Below are 18,565 nucleotides of genomic sequence, written 5' to 3'. Positions count from 1 at the left end.
GGACAGCCTTCAGACCACTGCAGGTTACTGTGGTCTGCAGATTTCATTAGAAATGTCCCGAACTATCTGGCCCAAAGGATGAAAAATTTCCTCAAAGTGAAGTGTAGCAAGAAGTGTTCAACTTTGTCTGCCTTGAAAGGGCATCACAAAGTGGTGGTCCTTAGGCAGAATTCAACCCTCATCCATTCTTTGTTTAGCCCATAGTTTGTACACACACAAGCACACTCACACTTGAGGGCATAGGCGGAAACTGGCCTCTGCAGGCAGATAATTGTTCTCACTCCTACTGCTCTTTATTGTCTAAGACTTGTCTGCTGCACACATTCAGGTTAAGTGCTTGTCCCTGAGACTTTGAGCGTGTAACACCAGCTCCCATACTGGGAAATGTGCTTACTTGGTTCACCTCTTCAGTGGTATGTTACGTGTAGAACAGTTTCCTGGGTAAAGGTCTTTGAGGATGATTTCTTCTTCTATATTGAGATTTTTCCTTCTTGATTATTAATTTATGGGACATCTTTTTTTTGGCTCACACTTTGGGAATCATCACCCTTTTTATCTCTCTCATTTGCCATAGTGTGAAAATTAAAGAATTTGTGAAGCACTTGTAAATCATAGTTAGCAAAATAATTTCAGCCTTAAGATGAATAGTGATCATTTTAACTGTTTATGTAAACATCACCTTTTCTTTCCCAGCAAATTCCAAAATCGATAATAGCTCTTTGGACTTAAAGAAATTTCTCCTTATAAGAGCCCAAGCAGGTAGTTTCTCAGACATTGATAAATGCTGTTGAGAAAAGTTGGAAAAGTATTGAATATGTGAAAATAAAATAATGAAGGCATTCTAGTTACAATTCCTATTGAGAAGGTTCTCAACTTTGCTTACAGCTGCTTACCCCAAATTATAAAATAAACAGGTAGGAGGACATAGATTTGATTTCCAAGGAGTAATGTTTAAGTGTGTAGGCTTTCACACTATCATCTCCCTCCCCTACTCACTTCACAGTTATAGCTAACTAATAATACCTACATACATAAATTATAAGAACATCTTTTTTTCCTTTCATTTGCCAAAATATGTTTTCATTTAAGCTGTCACTTAGAAGTATGATCTCTGTAGGTAGGAGCAAATATGTTTATAGATTCATATACTTGTATTTAGGGCTTCCCAGGTGGTGTTAGTGGTAAAGAACCCACCTGCCAATGCAGGAGACTTGAGGCACAGGTTCTATCCCTGGGTCAGGAAGATCCCCTGAAGGAGAGCTTGGCAGCCCACTCCAGTATCCTTGCCTGGAGAATCCCAAGGACAGAGGATCCTGGCAGGCTAGAGTCCATAAGGTTGCAAAGAGTTGGGACACAACTGACTTGACTTAGCATAGCACATACTTGTATTTTATATTCTACAGTTGAAACTTACATGCTTAAATGTGGTTACTGTGCTGACACTCGAGCCTAACTGTTAACTACTTCCTCAGTCTCACCAACAATTCACCTGAAACCTCTAAAATCGCAAAATGCTAGTCCTGGATGGCAGTGCCCTTGCCATAAAAGTGTCCACTTCTCCTTTAATTTACACAGCCACCGCTCTCTTTTTGTACTTCTGTTTCTAAATGTTTGTATGAGTTGTTAGTCGATCAAGACTGAGAATTGGTGGGAAACCCTTACACTTCTGTTTTATTCCTCACATCAGTTAGCACCGGATTGGATGCAGGCTAGGCCCTCAATACTTGTTGGCTAGTGGAGACCAGTCAAGTAGAGGTAAATGCTGCAATTTATGGAAAGAGCACAAATGCAGGAACCCAGATGCTGTGGATGCTAAGGCCAGCACTGCCAGTAACTAACAGTGCACCCTTTGATAGATAACTGTGGACTTTAGTCCACACCCATAACAGGGGAGCCCAGCTAGATGGCAGTTAACATCCTTTAAACTCTAATATTCTATAATCTTAAAGAGAGTTTTCTGATTCCATCTCCTAAAATAAAATTCTCTATGTTTAACTTCTGCTTATAGTAGTGAGAGGGAAGTACGGATTCCCCAGAGTCCATTATTATCTCCATTTTTATGCCAGGTCTGCCTTTGCAGCTGCTGCCAGCCTCTGTCTGTGGATGATTCACAGTTGTCATCTGTCAAATTCAAAATTATACACTCAGATTAGGATGGTCTGAGGGGTTTAATGAAAGCATGATATACAAAGGTGACACTAGGTTGAAGGAAACTCCAAGGGAGCATGTAATGTCCAGTGATAATAACAGTGGAATTGTTATGATCTCTGACTCAAAGGATGTGGAATGGGAGTGGTTGCTAGAACCTGGGAGAAGAGAGGGTGGTAGAGCTTTCCAGAGAGGCCCCATGACCTCCTTTGGATTGAGGAATTTAGCCAGCCTGAGGCAACCTCAAAGGGATATAGCTATGGGAATCAATAATCTGATCTCTCTCTCCTGGACAGGCTGAAATCTTCTGAAATCTGGAGAGCAAGGGAGCCTATTGTAGACCACACAGGTCAGCTTCCCAAGGCAGTGAGCTTGGTAGAGAAGAGTAGAAAAGGTTCTGATATGACAAAAATGACATCCATCATATTTACCTTTCTAGGATTTTATCAAGTTAAACTCATCAGTCCACGTGATTATCCTGCTCTAATAGCTTCTCTGATGGCTCAGATGATGAAGAATCTGTGTGCAATGCAGGAGACCTGGGTTCAATCCTTGCGTTGGAAAGATCACCTGGAGAAGGGAATGGCTACCTACTCCAGTATTCTTGCCTGGAGAATTCCATGGACAGAGGAGCCTTGGCAGGCTACAGTCCATAGGATTGCAAAGAGTCAGATACTTCTGAGTGACTAACACTTTCACTTCACTTACATGTATACCTCTGTCCCCGAGTTCAGTCTCTCTCATTGTCTTTGCCCACTTCAGGGTTGTTTATCCGCTCTCACCTTCCCTCATGAAGCCAGCCGCTGGCAGTCCATCAGTTTGAGCACTTAAGATGAAACAGTTTGTCTTTGCTAACTAATAGTCCATCAGGAATTTTGCTAATTAATAGTCTTTGTTAACTAATAGTCTTTTGCTAACTAATAGTCCATCAGGAATTTTTTTTATTTTTGATGTGGACCATTTAAAAACTCTTTATTGAATTTATTACAGTATTGCTTCTGTTTTATGTTTTTGTTTTTGGCCCTGAGGCATGTGGGATCTTAGCTCTCTGAGCAAGGATCAAACTTACATCACTTGCATTGAAAGGTGAAGTCTTCCAAAAAAAAAAGAAAAGAAAGGTGAAGTCTTAACCAGTGGGCTGCCAAGGAAGTCCCAGGAATTTAATCTATCAGATACTTTCAGATGTTCAGTGGAATACGGTAGAGTAGCGATATCCCGCTGACTGCCCCCTGCGCTTCCCATCCTTTTAGGAGGGGTGCAGTGGGATCTGTTGTCCCATATAGTTCCTGTTATATCGGCCTCAAGCCTTTCACCAGTATTTTGTCTTCAAAACTTCCTGAAGGAGCATCACAGCATAATCTTGATCTTCTCTAGCAGATGCCTCAGGGCTTTAATAGGAAATGTTCTTCCAGAGTCCCCTACCAACCAGTGATGCTACTCCTGGAGCATAGATGCCATCACTGCAACATATGGTGGCAAAATGAAAGCAGTCAGCTTAAGGATAGAGGAGGATTGTGATTAGAAGAACTCATAAATCTATCAGTGCAGTTCAGTCGCTCAGTCATATCTGACTCTTTGCGACCCCATGAATTGCAGCACGCCAGGCCTCCCTGTCCATCACCAAGTCCCGGAGTTTACTCAGACTCACATCCATCGAGTTGGTGATGCCATCCAGCCATCTCATTCTCTCTCGTCCCCTTCTCCTCCTGCCCTTAATCCCTTCCAGCATCAGGGTCTTTTCCAATGAGTCAACTCTTCACATGAGGTGGCCAAAGTATTGGAGTTTCAGCTTCAGCATCAGTCCTTCCAATGAACACCCAGGACTGATCTCCTTTTGGATGGATGGTTGGATCTCCTTGCAGTCCAAGGGACTCTCAAGAGTCTTCTCCAACACCACAGTTCAAAAGCATCAATTCTTTGGCGCTCAGCTTTCTTCACAGTTCAACTCTCACATCCATACATGATCACTGGAAAAACCATAGCCTTGACTAGATGGACCTTTGTTGGCAAAGTAATGTCTCTGATTTTTAATATGCTATCTAGGTTGGTCATAACTTTCCTTCCAAGGAGTAAGCGTCTTTTAATTTCATGGCCACAGTCACCATCTGCCGTGATTTTGGAGCCCAGAAAAATAAAGTCAGCCACTGTTTCCACTGTTTCCCCATCTATTTCCCATGAAGTGATGGGACCAGATCTATAGAGCCTCTGAATTAGGCAGAATTGTTGGTACTTTGTCATAGTCAAATGCAGTGTGCCGACTGATGTATGTAATTGGCATAAAAGTGTTTTTCTCAAGGATCTACTTAATTTCCTCTTTTTCCTCTCTTAGAATAAGCAACGGTGCTAATGCTCCCTTGCATTGATAATAATGATGAGATTCTTTAATATCCTCCTGGTTGTTATTGTCATTTAAATAGAGAAAATCTGTAATTTCCATGTACTATTAATAGCTTTGACAATTTCTTTGCTTTATTTAGATGACATTGGAGCAGAATGTTACTTGATATCCTTCTTTTTTTAAATAGTATTCTATATCCTATAGTTAATATATTCATTCAATATTGAAAAAATTGTTTTGACTCTGTGTGCTTGATACAATACTAGATGATAAGGATACAAAGAGAAGTAATTTGTGGGTTTGGAATATAGTAGGAACTTAATATATATTTGTTGAATAAGTTCAAGTTTTGCATTTTTAAATGAGATGATTCAATTTAACCCTTTGCCCCATTCATGCTTACAGTGGGATCACACTTTGGTGACTTCATGTGACCTAAATAAATTGATGGTGGTCTTTGAGGTCTTGGCTTTGTGGATAAGAAAAAATTGTAGGGCTTCAGGAATTTGAATGAAAACATAATGAGCATGTTTGTTAGGTAACATACCTAGTTTTTATCCATGTAAAACAGTCTGGATTCCACAATTAGCTATATTTTGGAAACTTGATTCTTATTTGTCATTTTGGCCCATAACAATTCTATGAATGTTGTCTGGGTTTACTTAATAAACAGCTCTTTACAAGAATAAGATGACACCCCTACTCTCTTTTTCTCTCAGAAACTTTCTTGGTGAATAGTAAAAACTGTCAAACTGAAATAAATAATGTATCCAAATATGAGGAAGAAATAATGGGCCCGTACTCTTTGTCACATTCTAGCGTTGATAACACTGGATGATAATTTGGCTAGTTCTTATAGAACTATCAGACTACATCCTGCCATTGAAACTCATTTAAAAAATGACTTTGCTCTTATTGAAGGGGAATCAGATTTTCAAATTCTTGTGTTATTTTGTACCAAGAACAATAATTTTTAAAGTAAAATTTGTTTTTAATCCAAAACTGGTTTTCATATTTTTCCCTTAAGAATGACAAAGGGATATTTGGTTTTGAACACAACCCAATCTGTTCAATATTCAACAAAGATTTTGGACATATGACAAAAATTACAGTTAACCTAAATTGAGAAAAACCCAAAGGAAAAAATAATATTGGGAGCATTGATTGGCTGGACTGTTTTTTGAGTTTTTCTTTGTCTGTTTTTTGCAAAGTCCATTTTGCTATGTGATGCGGGAGATTTTAATGATTGCATAGAGGTAATCTGTGGAAAGAAGAAGCCTTTTTGGCCCTGGTAACTTGTTGGTCAGAAGCACTATCAACTTACTTATCCATCGTAGAAAAGTCCCCAGCATTGAAATCTATCCATTAATACAAAATGGTCTCCTCTCCATTTCTAGATTGTTTAATTTATACACGCGTGCATGCATGCTAAGTCATTTCAGTCATGTCTGACTCTTTGTGACCCTATGTACTGCAGCCTGCCAGGCTCCACTGTCCATGGGATTCTCCAGGCAAGAATACTGGAGTGGGTTGCCATGGCCTCCTCCAGGGGATCTTCCTGACCCAGGGATCAAACCCAAGTCTCTCATGTCTCCCGCATAGGCAGGCAGATTCTATACCTCTAGTGCCACCAGGAAAGCCCTTAATTTATACATATGACTTACTAACTATTCTTTTAAGATGTTTAATTTTTATACCTTAATATTAAATTATAGAACCACCTTCTTTTAAAGTCCTGGAACCCTTTATTTTAATGGTTTGAGGACGAGGAGATATAGCCAAGACAGCCCTATTAGAAGATCAAGAAGTTTTGATAACTGAGTCTTAATCATAGAATTTTAGTGTTAGGGCTTTAAACAGCATTGAGTCCAATGTTGCCTCTTCTTTCCTGACAAGTGCCCATTTGTGGGCTGCTTGAATGCCTCTCAGATAGGGAACTTCACATCTCCAAGGCATTCCTGATAGAAACACAAATCTATCTTTCCATGGCCTCTGTCCTCCGGGTCTGCCCTCACCTTCTGAAGCTACACAGAACAAGTGTAGTGTTTCTTTTCTGTGACAGATTTCACATGTGTGAAGGTAGTTTACTCATAACTTCTTGAGGTCTCTCATCATCTTTTTATGGGGGGGAGGGGTATGTTTTCTGGAGTCCTATTCTACTGGTCATCCTTGTCTGAGTCAATTCCAAATTTTCAGTTTCAACTTAGAATATAGTGACCAGACTGGGACTCCAGGTGATTTACTTACTTGGGTCTGGCCGTCATTCATGTGGGTCTTTTTCTTCTGCACAGTTTCAGGCAGAATGGAGGAAGAGGCTGTGACTGCTGAAGTCTCCTTAGCTTCCCTACTGAACCACTTTCTTAGGCCCACTCCCCTCTGCCCCTACTTGGAAAAACAATCTCTTTCTGGTGTACGCTTGGTAGGCTCTGAGGTCCTCCTAGATAAGTAACACAATCCAATTCCCTTCTTAGTTCCCTGAATCTCTCTGAGTCTGGAGCTTTTGACATAGAAATCCTGGAGTCTAAATCAGACTTTCCTTTTAGTGAACTCTAAGTATATGTGTGTGTGTGTGTGTGTGTGTGTGTGCACACGTGCACACACTCAGTCTTATCTGACTCTTTGAGACCCCGTGGACGGTAGCCCACTAGGCTCCTCTGTCCATGGAATTTTCCAGGCAAGAATACTGGAATGGGTTGCCATTTCCTCCTTCAGGGAATCTTCCTGACCCAGGGATCAAATGTGAGTCTCTTGTATTTCCTGCATTAGCAGGCAGATTCTTTACCAACTGCACCACTTGGGAAGCCCAAATTCTAATTCTATTTGGGGGGATCAAATTTTAAATTTTTTTATGATATTTTCTGCCTTTTCATGACTGCCAAAAGGCACATATTTGTCTGACATACTTTTTTTTTCCATCTAGAATAAATGCTTTTTTACAGTGTTGTTTAGCGTTTTCCATGCACTGCAGTCATGAAAAGAATTGACATCGTGAATTAATATTTATTGAGAACCCACAGGGTGCCTGCTGCTGTGCTTGTCTCTTTGTAAGCGCTCCATCCATTGAGAACCGCTCTGTAGGCTCACAGCCTCTCCCCAAGTTAATTTGGGAGCAGCTGCAGTCCTCGCAAAGTGAAAACCAAATACCCTCTGGGGCTTCCAAGGAACCCAATTCATTTTTCATCCCTGTAAATTAACTAGCTTCTCACTGTTGGTGTCTCAACGATTATGACTCTCTTAATAATTAATACAGTATCATCCTTCATGAAGAGTATGTGTATAATAGATTTATTGGGTTGTTTTTGCCCAGGAACAAGAGAATAGCATATGGTTATTTGAATTTCCCTTCCCATCAACTTAATTTCTTCTTTGCTTTGGTAGTTTAAATATTTAAACCAGGTTGCTTTTTATTAGATTCATTGAGATATTTTGTAAGTCTGCAGAGGACAGAAATATTTTTCTTTTCATTTTTATAATTAAAAAATGGTAAATAAAAATATAAAAACTCAAGACTGTTCTGATATAAAAGAGTCTTCATTGAAATATGTTTTGCTTTTCACCATTCATGAGTGGAGGGATTATCATATGTCATAGCACATCTGAGTACCATTCAAAACAGAGCAAACTTTTTTTTTTTATAGTTAGTTCTTGATATATGAGTCAACTTGTGTTTCACTTAGATTGTAATAGTTTATATTCCTAGGATGTTGAAATTTGAGCCTGGAGAGACTTAGCATTTAACTGGATAGACCCATTAGTTATGATGTTTGTCCAAGCTAAATTTGAGGCCTCTGAATCCACAGGGTTGGCATGAAATCTTGTGGGAAGTTTTCTCATGAAAACTTTAGCCCTTCTACTTCTAAGCATTATCAGTAATAGCTAGTAGGAAATTAGGAACTATGGGTTTCTAATTTGATTTCTTTATTTATATAAAAGAGTACTATTTTGGTGTTTTTGAAGGAGATCAACTTTGGTGAAAAGGAAGGATAAAATAAACTAAAAATGAAAGGAAATCCATACATGTTGCTTTTGCTAACTATGTTTGGAAATGTGAGAAAAGCCCAAAGAGGGAGATTCTTATTCCTTAAAGTCAGATGCCACGCCCTTGTATCTGAGTCCTAGAAAATATCTGGTAAACAGGGTGTACTCAGTGCTTGACATTTTTAGGGCATTTTTAATGCTTGTGTTTGTAGTTTCTGCTGTTGGTTTTGCCTCATTCAAATTAAAGATTAATTTTAGTATAGGATAAGAAGAGCCTGCTAAAATAGCACCCCTACCTACCTTCGCTAATTAGAAGATTTAGAGTTGAATAGAAAAGTGGCCAGGGAAAAATCAATTTCCTTGACTATGAAGTTTAAATTAGATCCAATATCTTAGAAATGAATGTCTTACAATAAACACCCTCCAGGGGCGATTTCTGCTGTTCTGAACAGTATTGTACAATTTAATGGGAAGGAAGGGGAAATAGAAGCCAGTTTATTGTACAGAGCATATCACCCTGGCTGTGATTTTTAATGGGGTTAAGCAATATTTATGAATAGAGTAGCATTTTTTTCCCCATACATTTTAAGAAATGTAATCCTGAATTATTAGCATTTGACTTCTTAGGTACTGTTACACACGTAATATGGGCTTCCCTGGTTGCTCAAGGGTAAAAAATCCGCCTGCTAATGCAGGAGACGCAAGTTCAATCCCTGGGTCAGAAAGATTCCCCTGGAGAAGGAAATGGCAACCCACTCCAGTATTCTTGCCTGGAGAATCCCATGGACAGAGGAGCCTGGTGGGCTGTAGTCCATGGTGTTGTAAGAGATCAGACATGATTTGGAGACTGAACAACAATGATACATATAGTATAATATTGCCACACTTCACAAGAATGCCATTGCCAAGGGGTTCTTACAAATTTATATGTAATATATGAATTTGTGAAACTAATGATTAAACTAAAATAGATAAATTATCTTTTTATTTATATTATTTTCCCATGGCTGCTATATCAAATTACCACAAACATAATGGCTGAAACACATTTATTGTCTTTAGATCAGGTGGTCAGAAATCTGAAATGTGTCTCAGTGGCTAAAAATCAAGGTGTTGGCAGGACTGTTTTTTCTGAAGGCTTTGGGGGAGACTGTTTCCCTGCCTTTTCCAGCTTCTAGAGGCTGCCCACATTCCTTGGCTCTTGGGCCCTTTCCTCCATCTTCAAAGCCAGCAGTGATCAGTCCAGTCTTTCTCATGCTGCATCACTCTCTCCTGCCCCCTTTTGCACTTAATGGGAATTCTTGTGATTGCTCTGGACCCACTGGGATAATCCTAGATAGTTTCACCAATCGCACGATCATCTGATTAGTACCCTTAATTTCTACCTGCAACTCGAATTCTCCCTACCCATGTTACATTACATATTCACAAAGTCAAGAAATTAGGCATCTTTAGAGGGGCATTATTCTACCTTCCACATTATCTGACCTAAATTTTTGCATAATTATCCTGGGTGATATCTTGGCAATGTCTTGAAGCAGGTGAGCAGAGAGACAGGAAGATGGGACGCAGGAACCATATGAGATAACACAGTGGTTTAGATAAGGGTGGGAATAGCAATGGAGGTGATGAGAAGAGACAGGATCTTTGAAGGTAATTGGCTGACCTGTTAGATGTAGGATGTGAGAGGAAGAGAAGAGTTGTTTGGATGGTCCAGGTTTTTGGTCTAAGCAATAGGAAGAAAAAAAATTGCCATTAATGAAGATGGAGAAAACTACTGAAAGAGCAGTTTTAGGGCTTTGGTGCTTAGTGTGTGGAAGGTTGAGAATGCCTCCTCTCCTCAGTAAAGAAGCAACATTTCTCTGGTACTTGGTAGTGATTCCAGTCGGGCAGGTCTTTCCCCTAGGAGGGCCAGAGGTGCGGGCCTTATGGAATTTCTACCAAGAAATGGCAGATTGGACTCATTGCTAGCCTCTGCTTCCCTCCTCCTGTTTATGGAGGGGGCTGAGATGAGGGGAAACACTGACTTTTTAATAGCCATTACCCTCTTTTGGAGCAATTTCTAGGATATCAGAGTTGTCAAAAACTTGGACTTGCTAAGTAAGGATTGGGAGGGTGATAAAGAAGAGAGAACTCCTTTTTTGCCTTTGCTGTGACCTCTGGTCTTCAGTGATTCACAACCTACTAGACCAGAGCAGTTGTAACATCTTGATATTAAACCTGCTTCACAATGACCATCACTTGCCAGACCATCCCGAATTGCCTGTGTCAAAACTTAACTCGCACAAACTGAAGAAATGAGTGTTTCTTCCATTATTGAGCCCCTGGAAACATCCTTTTTTCTGCAGGGATTCCAGATACTTCCAACCAAAATGAGCTCTGCGTGGCAGTTTCATGTTATTACTGGGCTTTTATTTCTTGTTTCTTGGAATTCAAGATTCCTTTCAAAGACCTCCTGACAGTAGATTAGTTATTCCAGTGGTTTCTGCAGCCAAAGAGACTTTGTGGAACTTGAAATAACCCGAGTTAATGTATATGAGGAGAGTTTATGGCATTGCAGGTGTTATGCTAAGCACTTGCATGGCTTATCCTATTTAATTCTTATAACAAACTGATGAAGTCATAGGGATTACTTTGGCTACATTTTGTGGTTGGAGTAATTAAAGCTAAGAAAGGATAAGTATTTACAACTAGGAAATAATGATGCTGGAGTTCCACGCCAGACAATCTGATTATAAAAACTGTGTTTCTAACTGCTGTACTATATGTTCCCCAAATTGATCCCTGCCGTCTATTTATGCTTGTATTATTGTGTGTGATTGGTGTTAAATTGCCCCTAAAGTCTCATAGCTGGCTCTCTGCTCCTCTGTGTGGACTTGTCCAGAAAGCTAGACCAGTCCTCCAAGAGGGAAAGGAACTCCTGGTCAAAAGGGTCATCTTTGATCCTGCTGCTGGTGAGTCCTCAAGGCGCCTGCCTCCCAGTCACAGTCAAGAATTGAGCATGACTCTGCCTTCATTGAAGGCAAAAGGAGAAAAGGGCGACAAAGGATGAGATGGTTAGATAGCATGAACTTTAGCAAACTCTGGGAGAAAGGGAAGCCGGGTGTGCTGCAGTCCATGGGGTCACAAAGAGTCGGACTCAACTGAGCGACTGAACAACTACAACTTGTCCTGCACACCCACATTGCCAAGTAATTGCATTCTCCACTTTAGTTTCTGTTGAATACCTGCTTGCTCTAGTCATCCTGCTCTTTCAAAAGACCCTCTGTCCTAAGAACTGTGAAGCCACTAAGCCCTATCACTGCTCGCTCTCCATCTAGCAGCATCAGAAAGCTGACTGCGCACCCTGAGATCATGTGACCACTGCTGAATCAATCCTGATTTTGTTTAGGAGCAGGCTGCCTCGAGAATGACTTGACTGTGAACTTCATGAGGACATGGATTGTATCTGTTTTGTTCCCTGGTATCCCTGGCACCAGGCAAAGTATTAGGTTCAGTTGGTCCATCATTTTCATGAAAGCAGAAGTTGTGAATAGAGAGAGCTGAATGTGCTAAGTAAATTTCTGTTGAACGATCAAACTATGTACTGCCGTGAATACATACCTTACTGGGAAACTCAGCTGTTCGCGCTCCAGTAATGCTTCTAGGCCATTGTCAGTTCCACTAGTCACTGCAGAGGCCCTGACAATCAACTCAGTGGCCTCATGCTCCCTGCTGAATCAGATATGGCCATTCTGCACCCACTCCACGTGACTTGAGTTTAATGCACATCCCACAAAGCCCAGCCCTTGCCCTAGCCAGAGGCAGGTACTTAGGAAGTTTAAAGGCTGTAAGCTAATGGTAACCACAGTTAAGAAGTAGTGGAGAGAGAGAGGCTCCACATACAGGAAATTTTAAGCACTAGCCTAGAGTAAAAAAATACTTTCTTTGGCCAATTTCGTGAAGCCATCAGATTTCTGTCTTCCTTCACTTTTTGTTTCTCCGAGGTCTTCAGTCCACTCATTACCCTGAAACTGTAACCCTTTCTCTGCTAAGTTCATGGAGTTTTCAGGTTACCTTGTGGAATTTATCTTGCTCTGTACTCATCATTGTTTTTATTTAGCCACTCAGTCATGTCCAGCTCTTTCTTACCTCTTGGATTATAGCCCACCAGGGTCCTCTGTCCATGGGATTTTCCAGGCAAGACTACTAGAGTGGGTTGCCATTTCCTTCTCCAGTGCATTTAGACAATACGACCTCCCAAATAGTAAAAAAAAGAATTCTGTGTCTCTGTGCAGATTTTTATATGTCTTAAAATTTCATCCTTATCGAGCTCTCCTTTCTGTGACATACAGGAAGAGAGTACAGTACTTCAAGGATAAATTTTCTTTGATTCCCTTCCTTGATCTAAACACACACACACATGCACACACACGCAACATACACACCTGCTTGGTGCAATTAGATTATTTCTGGCCAGGTAAGAAACTGATGCAAAAGCAACTTAAAAAAAAATCTCCCGGCAGTATGACACCTCCTTTAATTTGTTGATGACACTGTTACTAGAAACTGTTAGCAAATAACAGAATTCTTCATTCACTTCAAACAGAGACATACACACACACACACACACACACACACACACACACACACACATATCCAGTGCTTAAAGCTTCCTGTTTCTTTTTTCTCTTCCCAGGCAAGAAAGCTCATCAGTGACTTTGCCATTATCTTGTCCATTCTCATCTTTTGTGTAATAGATGCTCTAGTAGGTGTGGACACTCCAAAACTAATTGTGCCAAGTGAGTTCAAGGTAGGTGAATTTCTGTCTTTTGGTCATTCCCTGATTTTCTTTCCTTTCCCTTATTCTATTTCATCTTATCTCTGAGTTAGTTTTGTATTGTTACCCATTTCTTTGTTATAACTGGACTCTTGCTATGCATTTTGTCTATTCTTTCACTAAAATGAAATGCCTGACTAGAACTAAATGCAAGGTTCACATTATACTGATTTTGATTGAAAATACATGCATTATAAAATCTGTTTTATCTATTTAGAGTATTTAAAGTATCCAAAACGTTTTCAAACAACTTGTAACCTTGATGCATATAATAATTCTAGGATGCAATATAACTATCATCATCCTGATTTTGTGAAGTTGAGATTGAAGCTTATAAAAGTTAAATAAACTTTCCAAGGTTACATTACTAATTCAGTGCTGTTTTCCTGCTACCAAACAGCTTGCTATAACACACGTTTCTATATAATGTGCATTTTAATTATTACAAAGACAATATGGGAATTATTCATTTTATAAACCTATTGGTATGTGAAGACCTAATGGGTAGAATTTACATTTCAGTCATTCTTGAATATCCCTGTCTAAAGTTTCCATTTTAAGTCTTTCACTTATTTTCTAGAACACCCGTAATCTTTCTCTTCATATATAACCATATATTTGCTAAGAAAAATTAAACTAACAGCAGCTTTAGCTTCATGACTACCTAATGAGAAAGGGATATTAGTGTTATAGCAAACAAAATTTTTTTTTTTTGCATTTTCTCTGCCATTAGCAAAGATAAGTTCTCATTTATTCAGTTATTTAAGTCAGCATTTATTGAATGTTTGCTTTAAGTCAGGCCCTGTACTGGGGATTTGAAATACATTGAAAAGCAAGACAGAGTTCCTTTCTTTCTAAGCTCACAGCCTGGTAAATGTAGTAAAATGTATTAGGTTCAGTGATGGAGTTATGAACAAAGCGAAGCAGAAATATCTTTAGAAGTGGGGATTTCTTAATAGTAAATGTGGAGAAAATAATTCATAGATAGAATTCTATTTTAGTTTATTTGTATTGTTTAAAATTTGGAAAAGAATAGGAAAATATGAAAATAAGACATATTTGGTATAACATTAAATATTTGTAGCTTTTAATGTATTAATTATGAAACCATTTCAATTTGGCAGTAGTAGACTCAACTTCAGTGCAATTGCTAAGACTTATGGACAAAATTCAAGGTGATTTTGTAGTTTCTTGTCTGCCTCATTACTGAATATTGCATTTGGGTTTTTCTTATGGCCATCCCTTAAATCACTTTCTTCCCTCCTGAGTCTTATCTTAGATCATCCTGAACATGCAAAATGACATTTGCTTCTTTTCCATCACCCTATATTCTTAGTTTTCCTTCATTTAAAACATTGCCTTAAAAATAACCTCCTTTAGGAAGTTTTTGGTGACTAGTCTAACCTGTCAGTAAAACTGTTTCTGTTGTTTTAACTTGTTGACTCTCCAAATAGAAAACTGTCTTCCCCCACTTATTTTTCATCATGGAGTATGTATTAGTATTGTTCCAAATAACGTTTTCTCTCTTTCAAGCCAACGAGTCCAAACCGAGGGTGGTTTGTTGCCCCCTTTGGTGGGAACCCCTGGTGGGTGTATCTTGCAGCTGCCATACCTGCTTTATTGGTCACCATCCTGATTTTCATGGACCAGCAAATCACAGCTGTGATTGTGAACAGGAAAGAACACAAACTCAAGGTAAACGTTCATATCAACAGCTATCATTGCCTTCTCCTTCCTTTGTACGTGCTACCGAAAAATACCGACTACTTCAAAAGCAAAATAGTTTAATTGGCATGTTATTTAAGACTTGACAGAGTCACAGATCACCCTGTGTGGACACATCTCCTCGGTGTACTACTTTTGGAAGACCTTCTTTAATCCTGGAAAAGATTGTTTCAAATCATGTTTTCTTCACCACCGGAGAGGGCAACATTAGCTGTTTACCACTAAGCCACTGTTATCCTTCTGATTTTAACTTGGTAACTGTCCTTAATGAAGGCAAAGACAAATGCTTTTTCTAAAAAACTACTGAAATAAAAGTGTGGGTTTTTTCAACCTTTGCCAGAGTCAGTTGGTCAAAATAGTCAGTGTCATCCTCCATTCAAGGAGGTGCAGATGGACTCTGCTGTTTGATGGAGGGATGGTAATGTTATGCTGCAGGACAATATGTGGCAAAGAAGGTACTGTTGATTGCTTAGATGCTTGGTGGATATAGTGTCCATACTTTATATCCATTGATATATTTTTGAAGGGGTGGTGGTAAGACTAATTCATGGAAGGCCAGGATCCCTTCACACTGCATTTTAGGCTTGAAGTTTTCCAAACTGCAAAGGTAATGGGAATTCCAGCCCCAAACTCAGCTGTAGTTTTATGGTTAGGAATATCTTTAGAGATTTTTTGTAATGGCATTATATCTAGTGGCAAGGCAAAAAGAAGTATGTGTCTTCACTGTCTCTCTCTGAGCGGGGGGGTGTTTTGGTCTTTTTTCCTGGTTGACCAAATGGCTATACTGTGTTTAGAGTATCCTAGTTTTATTTCAGAGGATGTCTCCCATCTATACCCTTACCCCATATGTCCCTAGGCTTGGTGTTCAGTCCCTAGGATCCATCTGGTCCTTCTAACTCATGCCTGAGCCCCCCAAGGATTAGCCCAGTGTTATAGGGCAGGCTCAAGCTCTTGGGTTTACTGATGTGGTAGATTTATTCTTTCTTGTTGCCATTATTTTTTGTTTCCAGCATTTCTCTTACTTTATGACAGATAGACCATGATTTCTATGAGACATTTTCTGTATTTTGCTGAGCATTTTTAGATGTTCTATACTGGGAGGCATTTCAGTCTTTGTTTAGTTTGAAAGGCTGGAAATGGATGTTGACTAATATATTTTATTCCTAAAATATTTGGAAACATCTTCTTACTTTTGGGATCTAGTTGGTCAGATTTGGTATGTGTCCTTGAAGGCAAACACCTATTCTTTTTGCCCATTAAGTTTTCTTACTAATAAAATGCAGAATTTTGAGTTTAGCAAGTTTAGGATAGATAAAATATTGAAATTTTATTCTTCTATTCCCTGTAGAAAACATTGGAAAATCAAGGCATATTAGGATTTACCTCTTAAAATAGGAGCTGGATATATTTAAAAGTGTTTTCATCACCATTGGAATTGAGTATTTGAAGTTTTTCCTTTGAAGGACAGTAGTTATAGAATAAGTGCCAGTGTTTTGACACAAATCTAAAGATAACCAGTTGAGCCATGATCATGAATTGAAGGCTTCTCACTCTGGATATTGCTTTGTTCAGATTTTGTTTGGAAAGAGGCTGTGGAATGTGAAAATTGAAAATTCTGTCTAAAACGATGAAGAGCCCTGACTGCTATGAAATTGATTCAAAAGAGAAACCTGAAACAGTGAGAGAGGTGGACACATTGTGATGTGAAAAGCGGCATGTTCAGGGGTGGTGTTTGCTTTGGCTCTGAGTCCAGTGGCCCTGGCCAGCAGATTGCTCTGTTTGGAATGGGACCCACCTTTCCATTGTGCAGATCAGCTCTGTGCTGATGAGGAACACCAAGGCACTTGGCTTTTTGTGGCCATCGTTTTGCTTAGTTATGTTCCACATTGTTCCTGCAGAGCTCTCAAAAGCAAACGAGGTTCAGCAAGGTCACAACTTCTTCAAGGCTTTTCCCTGAGTCATTGGCAGAAGCAGAAAGAGAGTTTGAGCTTCAGACCTCAAAGCTAGGGATACTCCTCATAAGGAAAGTGATTTTAAGTGTAACGATAGGACGTGGGAGGGAAAATCGTTTGGAATCAGTATCTAGAAATAGATATTAGATCATTGTAGCAGTAAATTTTGTGTGAGATACTCTATGGTAAAACCTTTGAGTGTGTTTTCTTGGATAACTACAAAAGGTGCCTTGTTGTAACTTTTTCCTCTCTATTCCTTCTCTCATACCTTAGATTCAGTCCTTTAATCTCATGTCTAGACTATTCTAATGGTTTAACCATGAGTTAATGACTGATCTCCTTTGCGTCATTTCAAAACCTGGAACTTTTTTAAAAAAGCTTTGTTCTTAGATGTCAGTCCTATAGTTCTAAATGTTTATGTACTTTATTTCCTCTAAACCTTTCCCCCTTGAAGAATGTCCATTTGCCCTAGCTTGGAACTTAAGTGATATGATCTCACCCGAAATTTAAAATGATTCTGCATCCTATTCAATGTACTGATCAGATGAATTATTGGCATCAAATCTGCCAGTTTCTTCTGCTGGTTATTCAAACTTTCCTCTCTACTCCTCAGTAATTACCACCTATCAAAATCATCTCCATCCTTGTAAAAACTTGTCAGTGAAATCTTCACTCATAATGTAATTTCCATTGCATTATGTAACCACATATACAATATATAATTTCTATTACACCTATTTTTGCTCTTATTATGTTTGTACTACTCTATGCATTGGTCTTCCCTGGTTTCTCAGCGGTAAAGAATCTGCCTGCAATGCAGGAGACGCAAGTTTGATCCTTGGGTTGGGAAGATTCCCTGGAAGAGGAAATGGCAACCTATTCCAGTATTCTTGCCTGGGAAATCCAATGGACAGAGGAGCCTGGCGGGCTACAGTCCACTGGGTCATAAAGAGTCAGACACGACTGAGAAACTGACCCACACATACACGCTGTACATTGGTCACGTAATATCTTGTGCAGTAGTTTTTTAGTATAACTTCCTTTTCTTCTTTTCTGAGCCAAAACATTTGCAAGGCAAGGACCATGTTTTAGTCCTTTTTCCAGCTCTCATGTGGCCCATCACACTGATTTCCATAAGGCAGGTAAACTAAACACATACTGAAGAATTTTGTTATCTGGGGCTACATGGTCCTCAGAGTTGTACTCAATGTGTAAGGTGGGTAATAACCGAGAACCTTCCAACCCATCTCTGGTTCTCATAGGCAATGTGAGAACTTTAATACTAGTCAAAGCCCCGTTGAGATGTCATCACTGCAGGAAGATTTTTTGGGTTCACACTGGACATGCTTAAACACATCTGTAGTCTTGGGTGTCTTTTTCAGACCTCTTTGAATCTCGGTTTAGAATACATTATAATTTATGTACGAATCTGTGTCCCTTCCCTTGGTGGGAAAAACTGTGTCCTGGTTTTCAGTGTCCCCATAAACCACCTTGCTCTCTGATTCCAGGGGGGCTTTTAGCATGAATGTTTATTCTGTATCTGTTCTTATGTGTGTACTGCCCCTGACCCCTTTGTTATCATCTCTCTATCAAATACACTGTCGG

The 18,565-nt window shown here is 39.4% G+C and overlaps 1 protein-coding gene across 6 annotated transcripts in view; it reads left to right on the top strand.

The window, feature by feature from the left end:
• The window catches only part of SLC4A4 (solute carrier family 4 member 4), a 422,503-nt gene that overhangs the window by 371,413 nt on the left and 32,525 nt on the right, over positions 1 to 18,565 (top strand). For all 6 annotated transcript variants that reach the window (XM_070458312.1, XM_070458313.1, XM_070458310.1 and 3 more), the window contains exons 17-18: positions 13,143 to 13,256; positions 14,817 to 14,978. In XM_070458312.1, coding sequence (XP_070314413.1) covers positions 13,143 to 13,256; positions 14,817 to 14,978 — 276 coding nt within the window. The remainder of the gene's footprint in view (positions 1 to 13,142; positions 13,257 to 14,816; positions 14,979 to 18,565) is intronic.

The sequence above is a fragment of the Odocoileus virginianus genome, chromosome 29 (assembly GCF_023699985.2).
Source record: "Odocoileus virginianus isolate 20LAN1187 ecotype Illinois chromosome 29, Ovbor_1.2, whole genome shotgun sequence".
NCBI lineage: Eukaryota > Metazoa > Chordata > Mammalia > Artiodactyla > Cervidae > Odocoileus > Odocoileus virginianus.
This window is presented reverse-complemented; position numbering and strand designations above follow the sequence as displayed.